A 24,160-nucleotide genomic window follows, 5' to 3' on the forward strand; every position below is an offset into this window, starting at 1 on the left:
TAAGTACGAAAGGTTTGGCGCGTACTCACGCTGACACAACGGGGGTACATGACAACGGGCGCGCCTGCAACACCTTATATTTCCCGAGGGATCAGTTATAGCCCGCAAAGAAACTTCACGTCTCCTCATCGAATTCTTAAGAGAGACTGGTTTGATGGACAAATGGTGAAAAACTTCAGCGGTATTGTGCGAGACGCTCGGGCGGAGCAATTGCCGGCCTTGTTCGCCAGGCTAAATCCGCCTGTTGCTACAATTCACCACCACCACCACACAACGGGCGTACATGAAAATTCGGGCACGCAATTTTCTGGACCGCGTGTGACGCGAAAACCACCAGCACTGCGCCGAATTCAGCGTGTACAACGAAGAAACGAGAGGCAACGAGAACAATTAGCTGGCACTTTTTTTGACTGGGACTTGCATGCGAAAGCCACGTCGAAATTCGGCGTTTCCTGTGCGGGCGCGGTCCACAAACTTTTGTCTCCGACTGGTACTACACCGGGCGGTTTCTCGCGAACAACGCAGGCCTGTGATTTATAGACGCACGAAAGCTTGGTGGAAACTATTTCGTTTGCGAGAGGTATACACAGACGTGCTCTTGGACGCAAATCATATCCTCTATTCGTGATATTTATCAACTCATATGTTCGATATTCAAGCAGAACTTTTTGTTGGGCTGGTTGGAGCACGTTTGGCGCTTTAGCTAGTACTTCAGTATCATGTGTTCGAGTTCTGTTTTCAAAAATGCTGCTCGCAATGGTGGTATAGAAATTGTGCATTTATTGTCTCGTCGGCACCCCAATGACAAACGACGTCCGTGGTACTCCTAGAAGTGCCTTTATTGTGAGGAATGTTTATTATTCTCTTTATTAACTGGAAAGTCTTAAGTGTTTGCTCCAATTAAAGCCCCTTAGTTTAAGGGGCTTTAGTTGCTATGGCTCATACCCGAAAAGAGCGGCGTCTAGTCCAGCGAGAAAAAAAAAAAAAAATATATATATATATATATATATATATATATATATATATATATATATATATATATAATGATCAGAAATGACTCACACCCCCGTAAGCAAGCAAATATGCAATGGCTGAATATGAATGGAGAAACGAAAGAAAGAAAGAAAGAAAGAAAGAAAGAAAGAACCTTTAGGCAGTGCATTAAGTCCTCACATATGTCGTTGTCGCCTTATCGTGTATATACAACAGTGTATCATGCTGCCGAACTTTTTTTTTTTCGAAAGTTTGCCTACGCCATAATTCGGCGGCTGTATTTAGGTTGCATTAGTATGAGGAAAATTTTCACTTTGAGGGAAATTTACTTCCATGTACACGTCACATGATTAGACGAAACGTCGTCAGGGTTTCAAGACGAATACATGTCCATAATAAAAAAAAAAGAGTCCAATATGCAGGTTATCGCATTTAATTCTGAAGGGGTAACCAACGCTGATGTATTAATATAAAGAAAAGAAGGTTTCAGTAGTATTATTACCCTTCCCGAAATGCCGGGTCGCTGGATAAGAGCACGGACGGTAATAATAACGCTGGTAGTGACGTCATTGTGTGCTTTGTCCAACCAGAAGGCGTTACAATGTTACATAGGCGTTTTCCGCCAAAGAAAAAAATAAGAAAGGACTGCTAGTTAACTATTACGTCACTGGCAGTGCTTTGGACAAGCGGCCATAAGCAGAGTGTAGTAGGTCATTGCACTAAGAGATTTAACTGTGTCATATCTGGTTATACTGTGCTCCACAAGATGACATCTACCAACGCGTCTGCTCGCGTGTATACGTCACCGCTAATCCGAAATGGCGTAAGTGTTAATACATTACACAGACAGGACAATACTAATTTCTTGCGCCTTCTAGGTTCACCCCATAATTTGTCTGCATTTTGATTAAACATTCGGCTCTGTGGAACGTACAACCAAAGGTACAGTCTGAGGGGGGCGATTAGCCCGTCTTACACAGGGCACACGCCGTCTTGATCGGGATACACAGCTGACTAGATATATAATCAATGAACATGAATACTATCTATACATGGATAACTGGAAGTGTAGCTCAACAAACTGAACGACACAAATCAACTGGTGTCATGCTTTGTTACACAACACGTGACGTAGCCATACCTCAAGCTGGGATTGGTTCGGCGACCGCGCGTGCCCACCGTCAAGCAACCAATCACGTAACGGCGAGTACACGACCGTCTTGGAAACTCGTATAGATATATAATAGAAGACATGCGCGCTATGCGAGAGAAAAACGGCCGGCTGGATTTTATTTCTCTCTTCTTTTTCGTGTACTTTGCGACAGGAATAAACACTGATTGAGTGATTGGCGTTGGGAGGCCGAAAGTCCCATTTGGCAACCATGCTCTGAAAACCCCCTACACCCCCCTCTCCCCCGAGCATGGCCCCGACTTTACCGCAGCATCGTCGGACGCGCACAAATAATCTCGATGCCACTGCATATATGAGGACAATGTCTTTGGTAGAGCCTGGCGCACGCATGCATACACATTTCGCGGCTGAATTCCAACCATATAGTCTTTTGACTAGATCGAAGGGAGCTGTATCGCGCGCTCTCCGCGATTAACTGGGAGGTAACAACACGGTGGACATCAATCGCGGTTGTTTGCGACGATAAGTCACCGGCAATCTCGTAAGGACCAAATACTGCACCCCCGGGTCATGCTATACTCTCGGCCGATCACGTGCGAGGGTGTTCTTAGCCCTCGCAGTTCTCTCCTCCTTTCTCTTCATTAAAATATACTCCCCTCCTCCTCCTCTCTCTTAGTCCACCGCCTGACAGATGGCGTGCATTCTGTCAACGCGCTTAGAAAGTACGCGACTTGAAAATAACGTTGACTAGAGGTCGGGTACAACTTTACAAGGCAGCGGCGTTGGCCCCTCCAAGGCGGATGCACACGAGCCTCCACCAATGAGCGCGTACTCCAGACTGACGTCATGGAGCCGGACGGCCGGTGACCCCGCCGACCACTGCCGACGGAGAACTTGACAACCCTGCGCTTGCTTCGAACCGGGTCGAGTGTCATCAGCGGGACTATTTCTTTAGTCGCGTAGGCAATCGGCTCCCGTGCTTCGGTCATCTGGGCGGGGCCTCTCCTGCCGTCTTAAAGTAGTACCCCTACCCGACTATATAGGTATGGGTGAGCCGCTACTTTCTTCGCATCGAAACTTCAACTTGCTACGGCCGATTCGGCGCGCATTTCAATTATATATTACCGACAGTGTTAGCCCAGGAATGTGGCCCCTGACTTTTTGGACCGTGGGTAGTGTTCTCTCCACAACGTCTATAGAGGAAACTATGGCTGTAGTATCTACGGGTGGAGCAAACGAGAGTGCAGGCGGGGATGACCTGAACGGGGATGTACTGTACATAAGGATTGGCTTAGGACTTCGCTCTTCTGAGTTCAGGCAGCTTTGCGACATTGCAAACTGGTCAAACAAAATATGACCGCTATAAATGCAACCGTCCGGAATGATTGTATATGTGCACCGAAAAGAATGATTTCTAGGTGATTCAGGAAGCGCATAGTTGAAACGCTGCAAGAACTTCAGAAAGCTAGAGAAGCACGCAGATCAACCAAAGCCATGTACCGTCATTTCCACCACGGAGGAAGGAAACAATTTAAACTATAGGGGGGAGTATAACGTCTTATTTCCCAAACCAACTTTCCGTGAAGCCATCCCCTTCGCCTTTTCTCTCTCAGAAAGTTTGTCCAACACGTAACCCTGCTCGGCGGACTCGGCCCAGTGTGCTTGGGTCCCGGTAGGTTTTAGTCGACGCGCACTTGTTCACGGTACTCCGCCAACCGCTCTATGAACGTTTTCTCCAGAAATATGTTTTCGCAAGGTCGGCGGATTATGTTGCGACGCATACACATATTTTTTTTGTCTCCTTTGCAACGTGGGAGTACGGCACGTTCACGTTTGCTGTCACACCCTTTCGTCTTCTTTTTTTCTTTTTTGAAGAGTGCGCTGTGCGTATGCAGCTAGCGTGGCTGTGAAAGACACTAAAACTTACCAGGAAGTGATAATGTGATCGGCCGACTCTTTCCTGCGCAAACTATATCGCGTCACTCTCGCTTCCCGTTTTCTTCCCTTCCTCCACGATTCCCGCGGCCGTGGAACGATCGCAGCGCCAGATTTCCCCCTAGCAACCTATGTAGGGAACTCTACGATCGCACCCATTTCAAGTGGCCGTGCACAGCAAATTCTGCACGCACTGAGAGTGACGTATCACCGGCAGTGTCGGACTAGGAATACGGCCGCCCCATACATGCATATAGACCTTATAATCACGGCGGCGACGATGACAAATATAACGACGACTCGCGCGGGCGGCCATTTTTCCCGCGTCGCAGATAGGCCTAACGGCAACCAGTCCGCCGCGCGTAGTTAACAGCCGTGCATACACATATGGGCGCTATGTCAATCGCGCGGGAAAGAGTTGAGGCGATATCTCGGGCAGCTCGAGGGCTCCCGCACGAAGGCGTAAGCCTCCAGTCACGACTGCCTGGTTTTCCTTTGCCTCCGCAGGTTGAGAAGGGCCTGGCGCTCGGACAGCTGCTCGTTTTCCTCGGCGTTGTCGTTCCGACGGGAGGCCAAGATAAACTTCGCGGCGACCAGCAGCCAGGCCATCGTGAGTGCTGAAAGAACACGAATGACAGATAGAGAGACACACAGAGAGAGAGGTTGACTCTCTGGCGTATAAAATGTGATACGACAGCACGTTATCATTTGACGCGTGTCCGTTATCGGTAGCAAGGTTGGATATTATATGATCCTACAGTCGCATGGGCGCGAGCGCACATGCTGACACACACACACACACACACACACACACACACACACACACACACACACACACACACACACACACACACACACACACACACACACACACACACACACACTGGAATATCATCGGGAATACGTGATCAGCGGGGCTGCCAAATAAACGATTTGGCAGCTGTGAAGCATTATATTGCGCTGCATACTATTTCTCGAACTCGCAGAGGGCGCCTTTTATACGCCCTTTAGCTCCGCTCGTTATTGTACGGGCTACATGTTTTTTTTCTTTAATAATCATTCTCACATCATCATCACGATCGAGTCCGGCAACAAAAACAAGGCGCAATAAGTCACTCAAATCAAAGTGTGCAACACATCCGCACGTACCGCTCAAAAACATGGGGAACCAGGTCGCTCCTCGCATGGCTACGGATCGATGCACGAACAATTCGTTGCTGAAGTAGCCGAGGTAGAGCGCCAGAGCGCACACGGTCATGGAGAGGATACTGCGAGGGAGCGGGAGAACAGAATATCGGTATAGTACGAAGCACTAGACAACGAGTAGGTACGTGCGTACGTACGTGTGTGTGCGCGCGCGCGCGCGTGTGTGTGTATGTATGTATGTATGTATGTATGTATGTATGTATGTATGCAGATAAAAGGAATAGAGAATAACCAGATTACTCAATTTGACCAATTCATCTGTATTTCGTGGCACAAGCCGCCCCACATAGTCTACCCGTATTTTACAATGACTAAGCATTGCGGGCGAGGGAGGTTAACCCGCAAGCTTCAGTGGTGGCGGCCCCTGGCGGTAGTGGCTCTCACTGGCGAATCGAAAGACAACTCTGTTTTGAAGCAGATTTCTTTCAAAAATTTTTTTCCTCTTTACATTTCTTTCTTTTTACCCACTGCAGTAGCTTAGTGACATGTGGCGTGCCTTGTAAAGCTGACTTGTTCTGTAGCTCTACCAACCAAATACGTCTGTCACTGTGAGTTGCAATACCGTATTTGCTCAAGTTTAAGCATCCCCGATGCTGTGCTGACACACAGGAAGTGCAAAAGCGAGAATAAATGGGAAAAAAAGTGCATGCCAACGTTTTATTTACTGCGAATCTAACCACCCAACTCTATGAATTTGGTCATCATGAGCGTTATGAAAAGCGATTAGGGGGCTGCTTAAGTTCGGGAAAATATGGTAATTGCGCCGCGCGTGCTGGCGAGCGCGCAAATGTAAGTAAGGTGCACATACGGCGGCTTGTCGAGGAAAAAGCTGCAATGCATAAACACCAGGCCGTTGAATATCGACCAGAAGGCGAACGTTCTCTCCAATTCTGGACATCCTGGAAGGCCTGCAGGATATATATGAGACTTTGTGGATTACTCGTTCACAGTGCGAGACTTTGTCCAGTCCATGCGAAAAGTTAGACACCAAGACAAGACAAGACAGACAGACAGACAGACAGACAGACAGATAGATAGATAGATAGATAGATAGATAGATAGATAGATAGATAGATAGATAGATAGATAGATAGATAGATGAAAAATATGTCGAATCACGGTAAGATAACTAAAACCGACCAAGGACGTACTTGAATAAGGTAGCACGATAACGGTCTGAATTTGTAAGAGTTCATATAAATGCCGAAGCAGCCGTATGTCAGAATTTGCAAGCATTTGCTTATATATAACCATTTATTCATTCATTCGTTATTCATTTGAGTGCTTATTTGTTTGTCTGCGCATTTCATTGCTTAAAGCTTCCTTCTGGGAGCTTTCTCTTGGAGATTGCTCAGATAAGCAAACGCTATCACATTGTCGAAAGTCGTGTAAGCTGTTTGCAGGACACATGAAATTGAAATAACCTAGTTCTCTCGAACAGTGGCAGGAGAAAACAAGATTTTCGAATCAACACTATTAAGAAAAGAAACGGTTCCTTAGTCTGACCTGATTTCCACGCGCGCGCGTTCTCTTACTTCAACCTCTTCGAACCATTAAACAGTCACAGTTCAACAACAAAAACAACAACAAAAATAGTCTACACATTGGCTCGGGAGCTACGCCGACATCAGTTCAATGACCCCAGCGTCAAGAGGAACGCGAAACTCCTGTAACTCCCACTTCACTGCGCACAGAAACAGTGTTTAGGAGAAGCCAAACTCTGAACACATTGCGGGGACGCATTTGGATAAGGCACAAGGCGAAGTCAGTGTTCTTAAAATAACAAACACGGCTTCATCCGAGTGTACGTGTTCCAGAGAGAGCAAACAAATCAGGCAAGCTCACCGTTGGAGCATCTGAGCTCGATGAAGACCCTTTGCTGCAAGAAATTGTCGTCTCTGAGGCATCGAAAAGCGGTGGCAAAATTTGCGACCGACAACAACCCCAGCCAACCCCGCAGGGGATGCACAAGCCAATGCGTCATTTCTTCGTCCTCTTAATTGCGAACTCCAGTTTGCGTCGGCCAGGTATTAATAAACAATGACAGACTTTTTTAAAAGCACGCAGCATTTGGTCTTGATCTACAAGTGGCGTGTGGCGTCTTTGCCGACACGCGCGGACAAATTACTCCGATCGTTGCCGTAAATAGGTATTTCATCAGCGCCCTCCATGGCCAGCTTAAAATTTTTACGTTCACTAAATTAAATCTTGTAATAGTTGAATTTACTTTCTAATAAAAAAAGTATTGAGTTAATAAAAAAAGAGCAGTTATTATAGTTAATAAATAGAGCCCAATACCCGACGCCTATGACGTGTTTATGGTTCTCGCAATCACTTCCGCCGTATTGAACCAGCAAAAGCATAGCCTTTAAGATTAGCATATTAAATTCAGAGAGCGTCACCATTTAACGTAGATTCGAATACCGCCAATTTGGAATCGCTGACATATAACGTGCAAGCATCGTATTAGAAATACCAGACAATAAAAATGTTTGTACAGCCTTCCTGCTTTTAGAGCTCAATCCCAGATGCAAGCAGTAAAATGTCACTTCATCAGCAGGCGTGGCTCCTCACTCAATGTTGCAGGAGGAAAGAGAACACGAACATTGAGGTGTTGGCTGTAACGGTTTTTCTAAGGAGCAACGATCTTGCTAACTCGGGCAGAAAGCCCGACACTGCGCAACTTGAAGCGGCCGAACGCCGGACCAGACCCCCCTCCCGCCCGCATTCCCGCTGCTCGCAGCGCCGCAGCGCGGCAGCCACAGCGGCGGGGCGGGCGGAGATGGTCCTCTATAGAGTTACTGTATATGCTACCGCAGGTAGCAACATGCAGCAACTCTAGTCCATAGAGTTATAGTAACTCTATGCTCTAGTCCACTGGGGAAGACATGCGCAAAGTCGCTTCTATACGTGATGCCACCGTGTTCAAAATAATTGTCTAAAGATCAAAGTTATGCAACTGCATACCTCACCGCAATTTGATTTTCACTTTCAACCTCAACAAATTTGTTTCATACCGGTTCAGCGGCTACTGTGCCTTGAGAATCCCTCGTTTTTTGTTTTTTTTGGCTTTTTTCCTCCTTAAAGGGAAGCTGAAGAGTCGGTCGAATTCAATAAGACGCTCATATACGGATGCGGGAACCTTATAAACCATGCAGGTAAAATTTTGGGGATTAATTTTTCAATTAGGAGCGACGCAATCGCCGGTAAAAATTGCGCTGTAGCTCCGACTCCCCCATCGAACGCCACGCGCTGCTGCTGACGACTATCCTGACGATGCTAGTGGTGACCGGAAATCGCGGCGTAGTGACGTCAACACTGGTGTTACGTACCTGCGCAGTCTCCGCGAACGTGCTTGACCGTGCTTGTTTCTGCTAGCGTGCCGACATAATCTGCTTCGATCGACCCTGCATTCCTTTGTTGGTGTGTTTGCGTTTATGTAGAGTGGTATAGTCAACGTGCGCAGCATCAATTGAAGTGGTGGGCCGATCATGCCGGCTTTCTGTGCAGCCTACGGTTGCACGAGCACCAGCGGCCGCGACGATGTTGTGTTCCATTGCTTCCCGCAAGACAAGACGCTTTCAACTAAGTGGGAGGCTGCTGTGAGGCGAAAGAATTTCAAGCCCAGAAGAACAACAGTGCTGTGCTCTAACCACTTCCGTGACGACGATTACTACCAGAATTTATCAATTATGCGTGCGTTGGGTTTGCCAATCAAGTCGGCTCGACTAAGGCCCGGAGCAGTTCCGTCAGTGTTTGTGTACACAAGGAGCTCGTCAAGGACAGCTTCCGCGCAAAGAAAGAAGCTTGAGGTAAGAACCTGACCGCGCGAACCGTTGTTCAGTGTAGTTTACTACGTGTAAACTACTGATTGCGACAATGCTTTTTATTGCGAAAGCAATACTGCTCGCACTTTCGGCCCATCGGTGGTCATGGCGCCTCGATCCTTACTGCACACTTGATCAGCTGTGAACGTGCAAGAACTGCTTGTACTGGCCGACTTCACTGCACAGTTTTGATTTACTTTTCTTCAGCGTGTAGTTTTATACTGTTTTATTCCCACAAGAACATGCAGTTTGCCTGCTTTTCGCATTGTTGCACGAGTTCTACATGACTGTGCAGGAGGGTACGTTGTCACTGTGCCACTATAGCAAGCAATTTACTTAATCTACTAGCTGTACAGTTAATTACCTTGCACAAGTATTCATACAGATGCAGTAAGGATACAAAGTCCGCAACATAGTCAATGTTTATTGGTTTCTGTGCAAGAAAAAAAAGAATTATCCAGAGAAGACGTGCAACTTAACGTGCATGTAATGTTTTATTCAAGCCACGGATTTAATGCTATCGTAGCAAATTTATTACGATAGCCTACACTTTCGCTCTGTCGAATTTAATAAGAGGCAAGATAAGCTTTCAAGATGCATCGGAAAATTCATGCTTGAAAACCGACAAGAAAATGCAACTGAACGGTACCGCGTTCACTGCAACGTTGAAACTTAGGGTATTTTGCTGTCTTGTCATTTGCCCTTGCCGAGGTTGAAATAATTCAAGCTGCTCCGTAAGCGCGATTTTTGCATGCTACTCAACAAAAGAAAATTGTGACGACCTCATCGTCTGTTGAGGATCGAACACCTCCTAGCACTGACAACTCGCAAAGGCGTACGAAGCAAACGTGAAAATGCACTTTATTTGCTGCGTAGCGTGCCAGTGATTACATATCAGATCACATATATCAGTGTGTAAACCCATATAATGATATCCACTGCGATTACTATCTTTATAAGTAATGAAATACCATGCTACTTGCAAGAACATATATCACCCGAGGATTTTAGCACAAATTTCTGCATTTCAACTATACACAATATGTGGTTTATTCACTAAAAGACCACAAACTGGGCTTTTTTGCAATGATAAACTTATTCCAAACTTTATTTACATACAGGCAAGAAAAAAAATAGTCAGAAATATTGTTCTTCAATTTTTTCGCCTGCCAGAAGAGGCTTTTAACAGCAGTACCTCATGCTGCTCTAATGAGAGGAACGATGAGCAAAAACATTTCTGGTAGAGCACTTAAACAGTAACTTTCTGAACGACAGAAAATTCCGGGTGAGAGTTGGAGGTACACTTGGCCCACACACACCAACAACATGGGCATACTACAAGAAACACTACAGCCTATGGTGTATTACAGTCTATGGGAAAGCTATCTTATACAGAAATCAAGAATGATGCAACAAGCCCTCGACAACACTGCAGACTTTCTTGGCCAGTCTGGCCTCTCGCTTTCTGATAAGTCAGCTCATATCGACATAGAAAAAAAATAAAGACTAGAATCAAGAACCACCCCAGATTGCACATTGTGATCCACATAGCTGGACAAATATGCCCGCAAGCCAACACCCACAAATATTCAGCTAGTGTAAGCCCATGACGGCAGAGCCAGCACGTGGGTGAAACAATTATGCAATGCCTGGACGCAACTTCCACACCTGGTGAAAAGAATAATCTCGAAATAATGGGGGTGGACGAGTGGATACTATAGAAAATCGCAGATGCTGTGCTTGTGTCCAAGGTATGGTACGGTATGAATTACCAGCAGCACACAAAAAAGACAACTCATCGAATACAGGCATTGGGTAGTAATAACAGGTCTTTCCAACTTTACCATGCTTGAAGACCTCTATGAGAAAGAGCTAACGAACAAGCACCTAGACAGAGTAGAGTTGCAGCCTGCAGCACAAATTCTTTGTCTCAAGAGCTCAGAACCTCGTCCCAAGATACTATGCCAGCTAGCATGTGAGATGCAAAGACGACTACCCCTCCCTTCAGAAACACAACCTCGGAAGTATCTGAACTTGAAACACAACAGGCCCATACCGTGGAATATGGGGGCAAACAATTAGGCCAGGAGACTATATGCAACTGCCAAACACACAGAGGAGGTTGCTAATCATGAAGATGCAAGCTAACATAAGGCACATGTGGCATGGCAATAGCAGTGTAACAGCAGTATGACACTACATAAAACTAAACCCCATATAAGTGAGTGCCATTCCAGGTCATCCTACACCTAGAAAAGCTGAACTGAAAGCAATCAAAGCAGCACTTGTTGTGCAGATTACACCCTGCACAACATCCTGCATGGATTCACCAGAAACTGTCTGGGCCTGCACATCACACAAGATTGTCAGGAAAATCAGGAGAGTGACACGCGACTTGCAAGCACATGGCCAGAAATTAAATTACAGGATACATAGCCGTGCAGATATTCCAGGACACAAGCGGGCTTATAAACCCGACATAATAACTGAAGACTAGATGAGTTTGTGTGTACTATTCCTTATTAACTAAAGTGTAACAGATAGACAACAGACAAGAACGAAGCGCTCTGTGTGTTCACTTCGTTCCTGTCCCCATCGCATTTCTGTTGCACTATAGTTAATGAATTCATGAGGCTGCACAGGAGAAGAATGATACCTATGCCCAAGGGCCGGATCTCACATCCAAATCCACGCGTGTGCACACACACACACACACACACACACAAATGTTGCAAGAGTGCATAGCATGAAGCAGTATCAACAGGATGACACTAGATATGGATGAGGACTAACTTTCAACTGAGGTTCATTTGTAAAAATGTGGCGAGTTGTATAAATGACCAGAAAAAAAAAGGACGATGAGAAAAATGAGAACAATGTGAAAGCAGGAGCCAACGTTTCGACAAGTGCACTTGTCTTCTTCAAGGTCCACTTGTGGAAACGGTGGCTCCTACATTCACCTTGTTCTCATGTTGCTCATCGTCTTGAATTTCCATCTCCTGCCTTCCCCGAGTTTTCCCCAGAAAAAGAAAGACATCTTTGAAGGATAGATGAAAATTGGTGCTTGATGCAGCCAAACATAAATAAAAATCCTACAGAAAGAAAATAGAGAAAAATTCCAAGTGCAGGAAAAAATCATAACAATTGCCAGTCCTGCATGCCAGCACCTTTCAAGAAACACTTGTTATTCCAATAGACAGACGACAGCTTGCTTATACAAGCACATTCTTCCGGTTCCATGCCATTGGAAAAAAAAAATGAGTTTCCTGGAAGGTAGCCACATGCACACTTGGTGATCGCAATGTTTTTTTTCCCTGGACTTGTATATATATATATGTATTTTCTCCCTTTCCTGCTTTTATGTTTGGTTTCATCAAGCACTAGTCTTTATCAGGTTTTATTGCTGTACTACTTTGTGGTAACCTTTATAGATAACTGCATTTTCACAATAAACCTTTTAATTAGAAGTTAGCATACCCTGTTCTTACTGCTTCACACTGTACATTCTTGCTACATTGGCCAAATAAAAGATTTTATAAGGTATCATGAGGGCCACTAAAGTGACTTGTTGCAGTCTAAAAATGAAATGAATAGCCTGGCTGCAAATGGCACCAGAGAACACATAGGACAAACAAGAAAACCGAGATGATCTAACAACCAAAAGTTTAATGTACACACCGAGTAAATGCTCGCTGACAAGCAATAGACTCAACATACACAAAAAGGAGAAGCAAAAATTCATGTGCATTTCCTGATAAGGAATGCATCCATTTCTAACAGAGGCCATGCTGACAAGATTAACCCAGCAATTTTAGATCTACAGCTTCCGTAATTTCTCTAGGCAGCCGATCTGCACAGAATGCTAGCTTCTTCCTCTACAATGCACGCTCAGATGTGGAAAGTGCATTGTAGAGGAAGAAGCTAGCATTCTGTGGAGATCGGCTGCCTAGAGAAATTATGGATGCCGTAGATGCAAATACACTGGGAGAATCTTGTGTCAGCATGGCCGCTGTTACACTTTCAGAGATGGATGCGTTTCCTGTTGGTATCTGTATGGACACGCATCAGATCTTGCTTCTGCTTTTTGTTTAAATTCGATTTATTGCTTGTCGACCAGCATTTACTCGGCATGTTCAATACACTTCCATTTGTTAATACACCTCATGATTGTCTTGGTCTCTAGCAGAAAGGTGTTCATTCTTTTTACAGTGAAGCTGTATATGCCTAGGCGAAACAATCATGGTCCGATCCCAAAAACCCTAGTGTAGGGGTATGAGCTATTGTTTAAGGGGGTGTGAGTCATTGCATTCGTCTTGCACGATGGACGGAGACATTTCTTGTTGGGTAGACATAGAAATGCTTATGCATTTCAAGCATACATTTATCTGCGTATTATTGCAGGGAAGGGACACAGAGGGGGATGGGGTTAAGACAAGATCATGATGTCATTATTATCTCGCAGCAAAGGTGTGGTGGGCCATTGGTTAGACCGATAGTGACGTCGTTTCTCTCTAGCAGCAGAGCGCGTGTGCAGCAGTCTCTCTCGGACTTCCCAATAGGTGCGAAAATGTGTCCCTGTATTTAATTAAATGAAATGTGCAGCCCCGGTGTGTCACTTCATAACTACAGTGCATAACTGAGTCATAAACATTATGATTAACGCATTACAAAACACAAGTGCGTAACATAATTCAGAAAGACTTCGATGGACCACATGGATTAACACAATGAACCGCTGCTCATTGCACTTTCGAAGATGGTGATCTTGCAAAGTGCAATGTGTGGCATTCCAAATAAACAATGTGTTAAATCCAAGCCAAACATGTGCATAACCTCATTAAGAAACACAGACATAACCAATAATATAGAAAGACTTGAATAAACCATTGGAATTAACCCAGTGATAAACACCAGGGCTGCACATTTCAACTTTGCTGGTTTACTGTCTGTACAGGGTGCATGGGCAGTAACTTTTTCTGTTATTGTTTGTTAAGTATTGTATAATGTTGTGCCAGTAAAACACGGGCTTGTTGGCGCAATGTATTGGCATTGCTGTTTTTGCTGGTTTTTTTCTTAATGTTGTGCCCTTCTTCCTTTTGTAACAACTTTTTTATTCCCCCTTGCATAATACTCCAACCTGGCAGCCTGCGAGGTATATAAATAAGTACATAAGCACGTCATTCATTCATCTGCAAACACCTTGCACCATTCCTTGCTCAACAAACGTCACTGCGTTGACGTCTCGCAGCGTGCATCTACATTAACTGCCGTTTGCGTTTAAGTATGGTTTGTGAACAGTGTAATGCATAAAGATTACATGACATTAAGGTTGTGACCTATGCGGCGCATAAGCAAACCTTGCAAAAGATGACATGTTGGATTGTTGAAAGTAAGACAAATTGTATATATCGCAGTTACTTTAGCAGCATTTAATTGACCTCTTGACAAAAACTTCATTTCGCATAGATTCAACACGTACACTGAATCTGCAGTTTTATTTTTTTATTATTAATGCAGTTGTTACTGCATGGCCACATTGTAGATTTGAAAACAAAGTGAAATAAATTTGTTTGTTGCAATATAACAATATGTGTAGATCATTGCGATTGTAATACCACAACTTGGTACAAACATGCACACTATAAGATGCAGACAAATGCTCAGGAAAAACTCCAGAATGTTTGCATCCTGATACTTATGAAAGTGAATGGTTTCATTCCATGGCTGTCAATGAGAGGGAGAGAGAAAACTTAATTGTGTTCGTGGAACAAAAACGCATTGATAAGCTTAGACATATAGTCATTGCTTAACACTTTCGAAATGAATAATTATAGCTTGCTATCGACATTGAAGCAGCCTTTCGACAGCAAGAAAGGGAATTAGTTTTTCCAGCTCTGAACATTGAATTGCAGGAAATGCAAGCAGGCATAAAATTCTGCCAGTATAATCTGTTTAGGAATACCACATTGGAATAAACATTGAGGCTTGCATTTGTACTTTCTCTGTCTGAGCAATCTAGTTTGAAATGACTCCCATAAGCATGTCGTAACAATGTTGATCTAATGCAGGTTAAATGCATGACTAGCTTAAGAAATCTGGATGATTGCTATAAATTACAGTGAAGAAGCTATAATATCTAATAACATTAATAATATAATAATAATATTTATTTCCACAAAACAGGCTAACCGTGAGAGGCGTGCGAGGATGAGCAGAAAGCTGAAAAATTCTATGGCAAGTGCGCCTGCCGTGGGCCTACGATCCTGCATTATGAATAGCGCGTATTGATATGGTCTTCTTGTTAGAAATTCCGGGTATACTACCAGCGCGAGACACGGGACAACAAAGTGGCCGAAAAGCATGTCTTTTAGAATGCTATGTTACAATGTACAGGTTTCTACAAAAGTGTCGGTAACTGCTCGAAACATTTGATGCGTCGGCTTTTGCGCCTTTAGAAATATTTAGAGAGGGCTCCCATATATATATTCGCAGCGCAAGCACAGCGATGGGCGAACCAGGCTAGCGCTAAGGTTGAATTCCACAACACAATTTTCATTCCACGTCGTAATCACACAGATCATTTGAGGCTTCGTTCAGGGGCACACGCGGGCGTTCGGGTTAGTACTTCTTGTTGCGTTTGGCGTAAGAATATGGCTAGGTGCAGGCACCACATATGCGTAATGACGGGCAATATACACATAACATAACAAGGCGCAGCCAAGGGTATTGCTTTCGCACTCTTCCAGGCTTAACCAAGCTAAGCCTTCAGCCAATTTTTTCTTTGTCCTCGGAGCGCCGAGAAAGCGTTTGCCTCGAGAAGGCTCCCGGCTCCCGGCAAATAAAACATAAGAAAGACTTGTAGCATCGAGTGGCACATTTAAAAATGAAAATGAGGGAAGCCACAATGCAAGAGACATTTTCTTTATGAACACGGAGGAGTAGGATAGTCTACATAGCCTCTTTCCTTCAAATGTTTCATAACCTTCAAGAGATGTGTCACAGAGGTCTGGGAGCAGACTTTTTAGCTATATGACAGCTATTAAAGCCTATCCTAGCTGCCCAAATGAATACAAGTCTGGAGAAGCTAACGTGTATAGATGGTGCCTCTTTGCCTAGAGATGGCATGTGTGATTTGCAACGCAGCTGCAAAATTCAGCTGTGCCATAAAGCGAGCGTTGAAATTATTTTTGCAAGACGCGGAAAGATTTTACTCATACTGAAGTGCACTTTCCCTTGTCCTGTTTGCAGCAAGAGCAGCATATGTTTTTTGCATTTTCAGGTTCCCACTGAACTGTTAGGCAACACGGCTTGCACTGAAGACTGCTCTACGAGAAACTTGCCACTTGCAGACGATGCCCAAGAACCAGCACTGACCTCCCATAAAGGTGTCAACAAGCGCATTCAAGTCATCATGCCGCCTGCAAACTGCTCTAAGGCATTACAGGTGAACGTGAAAAGAAAAGTCAGATCAAAGGCAGCACAGACAAAGCCCTGTGGTGTTTCTATAGGTATGTATGCTCTATTAAATTTAGCATGCCTTTTTCAGTGTGTCCCAGCTGCATGCTTTCTTTCAGTAAGTGGAATAATTTATGGGCTGTAATAAGGGAATTGTTGATGACTATACTGATGTCACAATGTTCATTACTATGTTCAAGTATTTGTTAGGAGCAGATTTGTCATGGCTGCTTTTGGAGTCCAAGCCACGGCCTACAGATTGCTTTGCCTGGCTGTAGTTTGTTTAATTAACAATCACTGTTTCTACTATGTATGTTGTCTCCTTGCATCTCTTGACTGCATCAAATTGTTTCACGATTCGATGGCCCGAAGTGACAAAATGATTAAATGTAACTGTTCCAGGACTCGGTTAGCAGCCACGCACTGCAGTGATAACAGTCAGAGAAGGCAGGCGTACACACAGGATGGCACTTCCAGGTGGCTTGTGAAATACCCGGAAGCCACAGGAGGCACTGTGGTTGCCTGTCCTGTAATGGCGCAACCCACTCATGGTAAGCTGATGGTATTACGCTTTACTTGCGCACACATACATTGTTTTGTGAAATCCTAATGCAGGCTATGGGTGAAGAGACTACTGGACGTGGTTATGCTGGATGCTGCGACAGTGTTACGGACGAGAAGGACCACAAATGCGAAGATTCCGCCACCTCTCGGCAGCCGCTTTCCTAAAGCATCAAAGGAAGAGCTTGTAAGCAGGCGGAGAACGAGATTGAACAAGTAGTTAGGTATAAATGGTCTTGTAGCAAAATTTAGTGAGAATGCCAACAATATGAAAAGCTGGTTTGCTTCTAACACAAGCTATTGTGGACTCGTGACACAGTGCATGACAAACTACCTTTGCGACAGCTTCACAACATCCATGTAAATAACTTTATAAATATGTGTTTGTATGCGCTAGGATTGGCTGTTTTTTCTATTTTACATGTGTGGCAACCAGGTAAAATGACACCGAATAAAATGTATATGTGCTTCCAAATTCACTTTTTACTTATTGTGCCAAAAACTTTTACTACATGCATGAAAGTTGTAAAGTCAATTGGCAAGTGATGCAAAAGTGGTTCATAATGTCAAGAGCGGTGCATGCAGTGATTCAGTTCCTTTACTAACACATTTTTAAGTACTCCGATGCAGCTTGAAAAATGTTTGAACCCTGTGTGCACTCCATTTTTTAGATGGATATTTCTACTGGGCAGCACACAGGACAATTTGGCAGAATGCGCCTCTCGTGCTTGCCCATTCTTCTCCATATGAGCCATGCAAATTGCCGATATGCAGCATATCTCAACTGCCTGTGGAAGTGAAAGTAAATTATATTACAGCACATATCTCATCTATATCAAATATCACCTGTTTGTGGAGTGTTTGTCACCTTTTCCTGATAAAGTGGTACCTTGCTGCTTAAGTACCGCTTCAAGCACAGTCCTGTTCAGACAAGTCTTTAAATTTTCATGACCTTGTGATACATTGTGCATGCTTCTGCTTTTGAGTGATTTCGTAAATTTCTTGACACCAGCAGCAGTCCTGTTCATTGGGATACAGTGATGGCACGAACACATATTAAGAGTGAAGTGTGTTTAAAATGGCATCACTGAGCTACCAAAAAAGCATTTGCATTCATGAACACATGCAAAGAACTAGTAACAAATTACGAAGTGAACCTTAGCTTGATGCATTATTAAGCGCACAGCAGGTTTGCCACAGCCAGACCTGTGATTTGGCCTGCGCAGTTGCTGTATATGGCCACAGAATGAGAGAGGATGACTTGCTACTAGCAGGATTTCTAAACACAGCGCGAAAAGATAGGAGGAACGAACACAAAGACGGGATAGGTGTGGACGGACGGATGATAACTGGTGTTGGAAAGCCTTCTGAGTACACCAATTCGCCCAAACCTGGATTTTGATTTACTGCTAGCTCCTTCATGTTAGCACGCTGAACGGAAAGTGCATGTTTATCTCCCACCCTTGACGCAGGTATCGTCGCAAAGCGCCACAAATTTTCTATTTGCACGTGTGTTGTAAAACAGCCTGCATACAGCTACCATAACGCAGTGCAAGTGTAGAGTTTGCATGTGCTGGAAAACCAGCACACGCCAGGACGCTCCGCTCCACCTTCTCTCGCGCACAGCAAGAAACCATGGAATAAATGGCAAGAAAACACCCATCTCACGTAGCTGACGGAATTCTCCGCCTTTAGGGCCTGTTTGCGCTCGAGCCGCCCATTGCTGCAAGCCGTACTGCATGCTTGCGGTCGCGCAAAAGATTGCACATATCAAATACTTGTGCACTAATTTCGGTTTCCAATGTGTGAGGTATACACTGGGTACACAGTGTAAACGGTAATTTGTGCACAAGTGCTGGATATGTGCAATATTTCATGAGAAAAATTTGCCAAAGTCTGGTGCCTACTGTCAGCGGCAGGTGTGTTCATGTACTGCATCGCTGTGTTTCTTGTCGGATGGGGTGAAGTGATGGAGCAAAACCATTCACAGGAGAAATGAGAAAAGCGTGCGCACATGAAACAAACCTACGAGCGTCTCAACAGAAAATATTTGCAAAAGAAGCCTCCAGCGCAAAGATTTGTCGCCGTCAACTTAGCGTGAACGAACGCTGTCAGCAGTAAGATAGCCGAGCATCTAACGGCAGCGTTCAAGCATTGTGTAGGACTTGAGACTGACTCCAACCAAATAACTGAGTTCAGTTATAGTCAGTCTCAAGTCCTAATCAATTTCCCAACCAGACAGGCAATTCTGTCAAAATGTTTAGCTTCAAGTGTTGTGTAGCACCGTCGATTGATTGCTTTCCACCAGTGCTCACCATGCACGCAAGCTGTAGAATGAGCACTGTGGCACAGTCACGCATAAGATGTGTTGCCAGCGCTCTATATAGTTTCCCACAATATAGCTTCGCACTGCTTTTCGATTGTCGTGATATGTTGCAATTAAAAATTCCCAAGACAGTGTTAAGAGAACGATTTAAAAAAAGAAGACATACGAGAAGATAGGCACAGCAGCTTGTGAACCCGCTCCTATAATACCTCTACCCGCATCTGTAAATGTATGTTTTCTTGCATTTGTCAATTCTTTTTATTTCCCACATTTCTTTATGTTTGAGATTTCCTTAGTTTTCGCGTTTGTGTGTGAATACATGCCTGCTTCCATGCGTGTTTGCGCTTACTCTTATTTCTGTCCTTTTATTTTATCTTAGCATTTGTTTTTGCTAGTTTTCTTTCAGCAAAGTCTTTTTACACATTTTCGTTAACCGCTCTCATTCAAAGCACTAACTCCTGTACACTGCAGGGCTGACCTCTTCCATCTCATTAAAGCTTTTCTCACTGGTCTACCTCGTCTTCTCAATCTGCCTACTCGCTGTATTTTCCGTTCTTGCTTCTTTTGTTGCTGCTGCAATGTGATTAACCAACTTGTTCAAAAGAAATTTTGATCGCCTATGAAAACAAAGCTTTACCGATACATTTTCTTGAAAGCGTCATGTGGATTGCATAGTAACTTTGCCTGTTACCTCTGTTTGTATTTATGCATTGGTGCATGTGACAGCTCGCCAGAAGTCCACGTGAAGGCTGCATATTGCGAAACAACACCTTGCTATGCTGTTGCATTTTTCATGCATTCAGTTTTAGTCACAGGAGGGTTTTGCTGCCCATCACGTATGATGGTAAAAATTTTCAACACAAATAACATTGTGCAGTGGGGTATCATTTCCTGTCTGGCGCTTTCACCGTTACAAAGACATTTTTCAGTGAATGAAGCCCAGTAAAGCAGTGCACTGAGAGCTTTTGCAACTTTCACCATTTATTACTTCACCAATGTCATTGTCTGAACCTGGCCGTCGATCGCCATGCTGATGGCTTGTGAATTAAATAATTGCCTCAATAAAACACATTCAACTTTACTCGGCATTTTTTAGTACAAACAATGCTAGCAGAGTTATTCAGGGTGAATAATTGTCCTTACATTGGTGTTACTTGCCTGGTCAGGTAAACGAATACAACAATGGCTGCGGTGCGACTGTGATTTGATGTGCAGACTGCAAACGGTGCCTTTCAAACGTGCCCTCGACTACTGCTATTAATAGCTACCCAAATGAGTTTTCTGGGTCTCGCTAAGCTAATTATGTTTGATAACTGTTCTCTTATTCGCATTACTTGCCTGGGCCAGCTAACCAAAATAAACAATGCCACCACATGAATGTGTTTTTGCATGCAAGCTGCCAACAGTGGCTGTCATTTTTGCACTGACTGCTGCCGTTTCACCAACAGTGGCGATGGCATGACTGAGCTTTGACGTGCAGACTGCTAATGGTGCCTGTCAAGCGTGCCCTCGACTACCTACTACTATGAATACCTACCCGAATGAGTATTTTGGGCCTCACTAAGCTAATGATGTTTGATTATTGTTCTCTTATCCGCATTACTTGCCTGAGCCATATAACCAATATAAAGGCTGCGACCATATGAATGGGCTTTCGCATGCAAACTGCTAAAAGTGGCTGTTGATTTCACAGTGACTACTGCTGTTTCGCCTACAATGGCTACCACATGGCTGCACTTTGAAGTGCAGATGCTAAAGGTACCTTTCAAGTGTGCCCTGACTACTGTTATTTCATCACAGGGCCCGTCATGCTCGTAGGTGGCTGCCCAATAGATTATTTTGGGCCTTCTGACATTGGCATTATTCATCTCAACAGGCTGGAAAAAACAGTAGGGGCAGCACAACTACGTGAAAGCAGGCCGCCTAACAGGGACACTTTGCATCGCGTTTATTTGTTCAGGTGGCTTCATGAAATTAAATGACTGTGCAGTGGAGTAAACCGAGCCGACGATGTGTTTTTGTTGTTACTTGGCTGCATGTATTGGCTTTCAGGGGCATGTAGACTTGACGATGGCTGTGACACGGCTGCTATTGTTTTCCTTTCGACATGCAGGCTGCCAAGATCGGCGGTCAATTTCGCCTTGGCTGCTGCTACTTCACCATAGGGCCCATCAACTCGAGAATGGCTGCCCTAGCGAGCACTTTGGGCCTCACTAATGCTAGTGATGCTTTATAACTGTTCTCTTATTCACAGTATTTGTGTGAGCCAGATAACCAAAATAAACAATGCAACCACATGAATGTGCTTTCGAGTGCAGGCTACTAAGAGTGGATGTCAATTTCGTGTTGACTACTGCTTTTTCGTGTGAAGCTGGACATTGGCTGCCCGAATGAGCATTTCGGGCCCCACATAGTTATTCAGTGTTAATAACTGTATTTGCATTAAGATTTTCCAGCATTTCAGCACGTTTCTATGCCAATACTCATATTGAGCACGATCTGTGCAGGACGTTGCTTTTTCAGAATTGAGCTTCCATTAAAAGGAATATGTCACCAAATGAACTGCTTATTTATTAGAAATGTCACGGGAGTATGCTTGGCTGATGCAAACCCACCGGCAAAACTTTGGTAGCCCTAATAAGGGCTCTTCTTTCGTTAATAAGAAACTGTTATACTTCATCAAGTGGCTCAATGCCGGACAGCTCGCACTCAAAGTCTCTTTCTTAACTGTCATATTCACCCAGTTGGATGATGATGGGTTGGATGTGGTCACTTCCAGACACATCAAGCCTGAACTTTGCCTCCAGGTCCATCGTGTGGTGAGTGTTCTTCCTGCAGTATTTCGTCGTTAATTGCTTGATTTTTTCCCTCAAGACATCTTTGACCGTGGACAGCTTGAAGTCTCTGTTGTCCGCAGCGATGCCATTTTTCACCTTTGCCCACATGAGCTCGACAGGATTAAATTCGCAGTGGTACGGTGGGAGCCCGAGTACAATGGAACTGGCCCTTTCAGCTGCATTGTCCACGACGTTGCTCAGAAAGCGTGGCTTTACAGATGCTACCAACTCAAGCAGCTGCTTTTTAACCATCCTTTCGCTGTAGGCGATGTTTTTGCTTTTGAGCCACTCCTGTCTTTTTTCCTTCTTCCAAGCTGTCGTCAGCAATTTCTCTTCTCGTCAGGAATGGTAAGGTACATTGTTCAAAACAATGACGTTACCAGCAGGCAACTTCTGCAGAACGTCATTAAACCATCCCTCGAAGCGATTGCCGTCCATTTCTTCGTGGTAGTCGCCTGTATTTTGGCCTCGGGATATATCCAAGCAGCCGTTGACGAAGCCATCCTCACTGCCGATGTGCTTCGCAATCAGGCGCTGGCCTTTTCCAGAAGGTTGTTTCAGACTCGTCGACAGGCCATTTGCTCGAGCGTATAGGCGTCCGCTCTTCTGCACCACGGTGTCCGTCCACACGATGGACCGAGTGTGTCCCACCGTCACCCATGTCTTGTCCAAGAAAAAGATCTTTCGGCATTCTGCCCGGTAGTGCTCCACGTCACGAAGGTAGCGATTCCGCCATTCGGCAATGTCATCCCGGTCGATAAGCGGTATAATAAGCAGCGAATTGCAGCACCTCTTCTCGTGCTTGGATCCAGTCTCGACAAGCAGGCGACGCGCAGTGATGGGAGATCCATACGCTTCGAGAACTATTTAGTTATCTTCTCGACCGTCGGTATCTCGTTGCGGCGAAAGAAATCGTGCACACATGACCTCAGCGTGCACAACGTTAAGCTGTCGTACTTCATGCTGCGTGTTCTTTTCTCCGCATTTCGTGGGCGCTTTCGCGAGGGCGTCGACAGTTTGCCACCCGAAATATGCGACGCTTTGACCTCCCTCCTCACCTTGAAAACTGTGCTTTCGCTGACACCGACCATCTCGGCGACAAACTTGGCCGTGGCCTCCACGCTGTGTTCAGGCTCCCTGTTACGCCAATACATGTAGCAGTGGAGGATCATGTTGCGTGAATCGCTGTTCTGAATGTGGCCACTCTTGTTCTTGTCGAGGTTACCTGGTACGCGTTGTGAACATCGAGGCGACACAAGGCTCGTTCGGCAACAAAGGATCGCATTTCGATGTCACCTCGCTAGGCTCCATGTCTGAAAACTCGCACGGAATGCCTTGCGCGAACAGGCGAGATTGCAGGCTTGCAAAAAAAAAAAGGAAAGGTGAGAAGGAAAAAAAATTGTGAAAACTCAAAACCAAAAAAATATAAATTTTATGCTATCTAACACCAAGAGTGCTTATTTAAAACGATGAATGAAGCATTTTTGCACCTTTGCTGCCTCGAGTATTGACGCGCGCCCCCAGGTTTGTAATGGTTGCGATAAATGCATTGTTCTATATAAGCACTTGTTCCATAGCAACTGATTCATTTTAAGCTCGGAAAAGGAGTAGTAAATGTGTCACGTACATGTAAACAAGCGCAAGAGCCATGCAGAGCTGCTCTTTCTACTTTCGTCTGTTGCGCAATGAAGCTAAAGAGCAGACGACGCGCAGCGTTGTGGAAGGCACGGGGTTATGTTTCTGTCGCGATCCGGCATGTGCTGTGGCACATGAGAGCTCTACTAAACCAGTCAGCAAAATACAAAAGTGTTTATTTATGCCGAGAATTGCGCGTTTCAGACGCACGATTTTTTCAGTGGGATTATATTAGTTGCGGCGGCAATCGGCT

General features: G+C 44.7%; 2 protein-coding genes and 1 long non-coding RNA gene across 5 annotated transcripts; 1 reads left to right on the forward strand and 2 right to left on the reverse strand.

The window, feature by feature from the left end:
* Positions 1-1,052: 1,052 nt before the first annotated feature.
* On the reverse strand, positions 1,053-7,394 carry LOC139047949 (ergosterol biosynthetic protein 28 homolog). Its single transcript, XM_070522149.1, has 4 exons — positions 7,112-7,394; positions 6,075-6,174; positions 5,210-5,328; positions 1,053-4,677 (listed from the first exon to the last, which is right to left on the reverse strand). Exons 1-4 carry the CDS (start codon positions 7,248-7,250, stop codon positions 4,535-4,537), a joined length of 501 nt encoding a protein of 166 aa, XP_070378250.1. The 5' UTR covers positions 7,251-7,394; the 3' UTR covers positions 1,053-4,534.
* A 717-nt stretch (positions 7,395-8,111) lies between these two features.
* Positions 8,112-21,723, forward strand: LOC139047950 (uncharacterized). Of its 3 annotated transcripts, none has more exons than XR_011507397.1 (5): positions 8,112-9,078; positions 16,373-16,601; positions 16,951-17,099; positions 17,164-17,333; positions 21,549-21,723. It is a non-coding gene; the product is annotated as an uncharacterized lncRNA (long non-coding RNA). The 3 variants fall into 3 exon arrangements; XR_011507398.1 differs by having other exon boundaries at positions 8,113-9,078; positions 17,164-17,296; XR_011507396.1 differs by lacking the exon at positions 21,549-21,723 and having other exon boundaries at positions 8,116-9,078; positions 17,164-17,745.
* Positions 21,724-22,158: 435 nt separating this feature from the next.
* LOC139047822 (uncharacterized) lies at positions 22,159-22,524 on the reverse strand. Its single transcript, XM_070521956.1, has one exon. It carries the CDS (start codon positions 22,522-22,524, stop codon positions 22,159-22,161), a length of 366 nt encoding a protein of 121 aa, XP_070378057.1.
* Between the last annotated feature and the right edge of the window lie 1,636 nt (positions 22,525-24,160).

The sequence above is a fragment of the Dermacentor albipictus genome, chromosome 7, assembly GCF_038994185.2.
Source record: "Dermacentor albipictus isolate Rhodes 1998 colony chromosome 7, USDA_Dalb.pri_finalv2, whole genome shotgun sequence".
Taxonomy (NCBI): Eukaryota; Metazoa; Arthropoda; class Arachnida; order Ixodida; family Ixodidae; genus Dermacentor; species Dermacentor albipictus.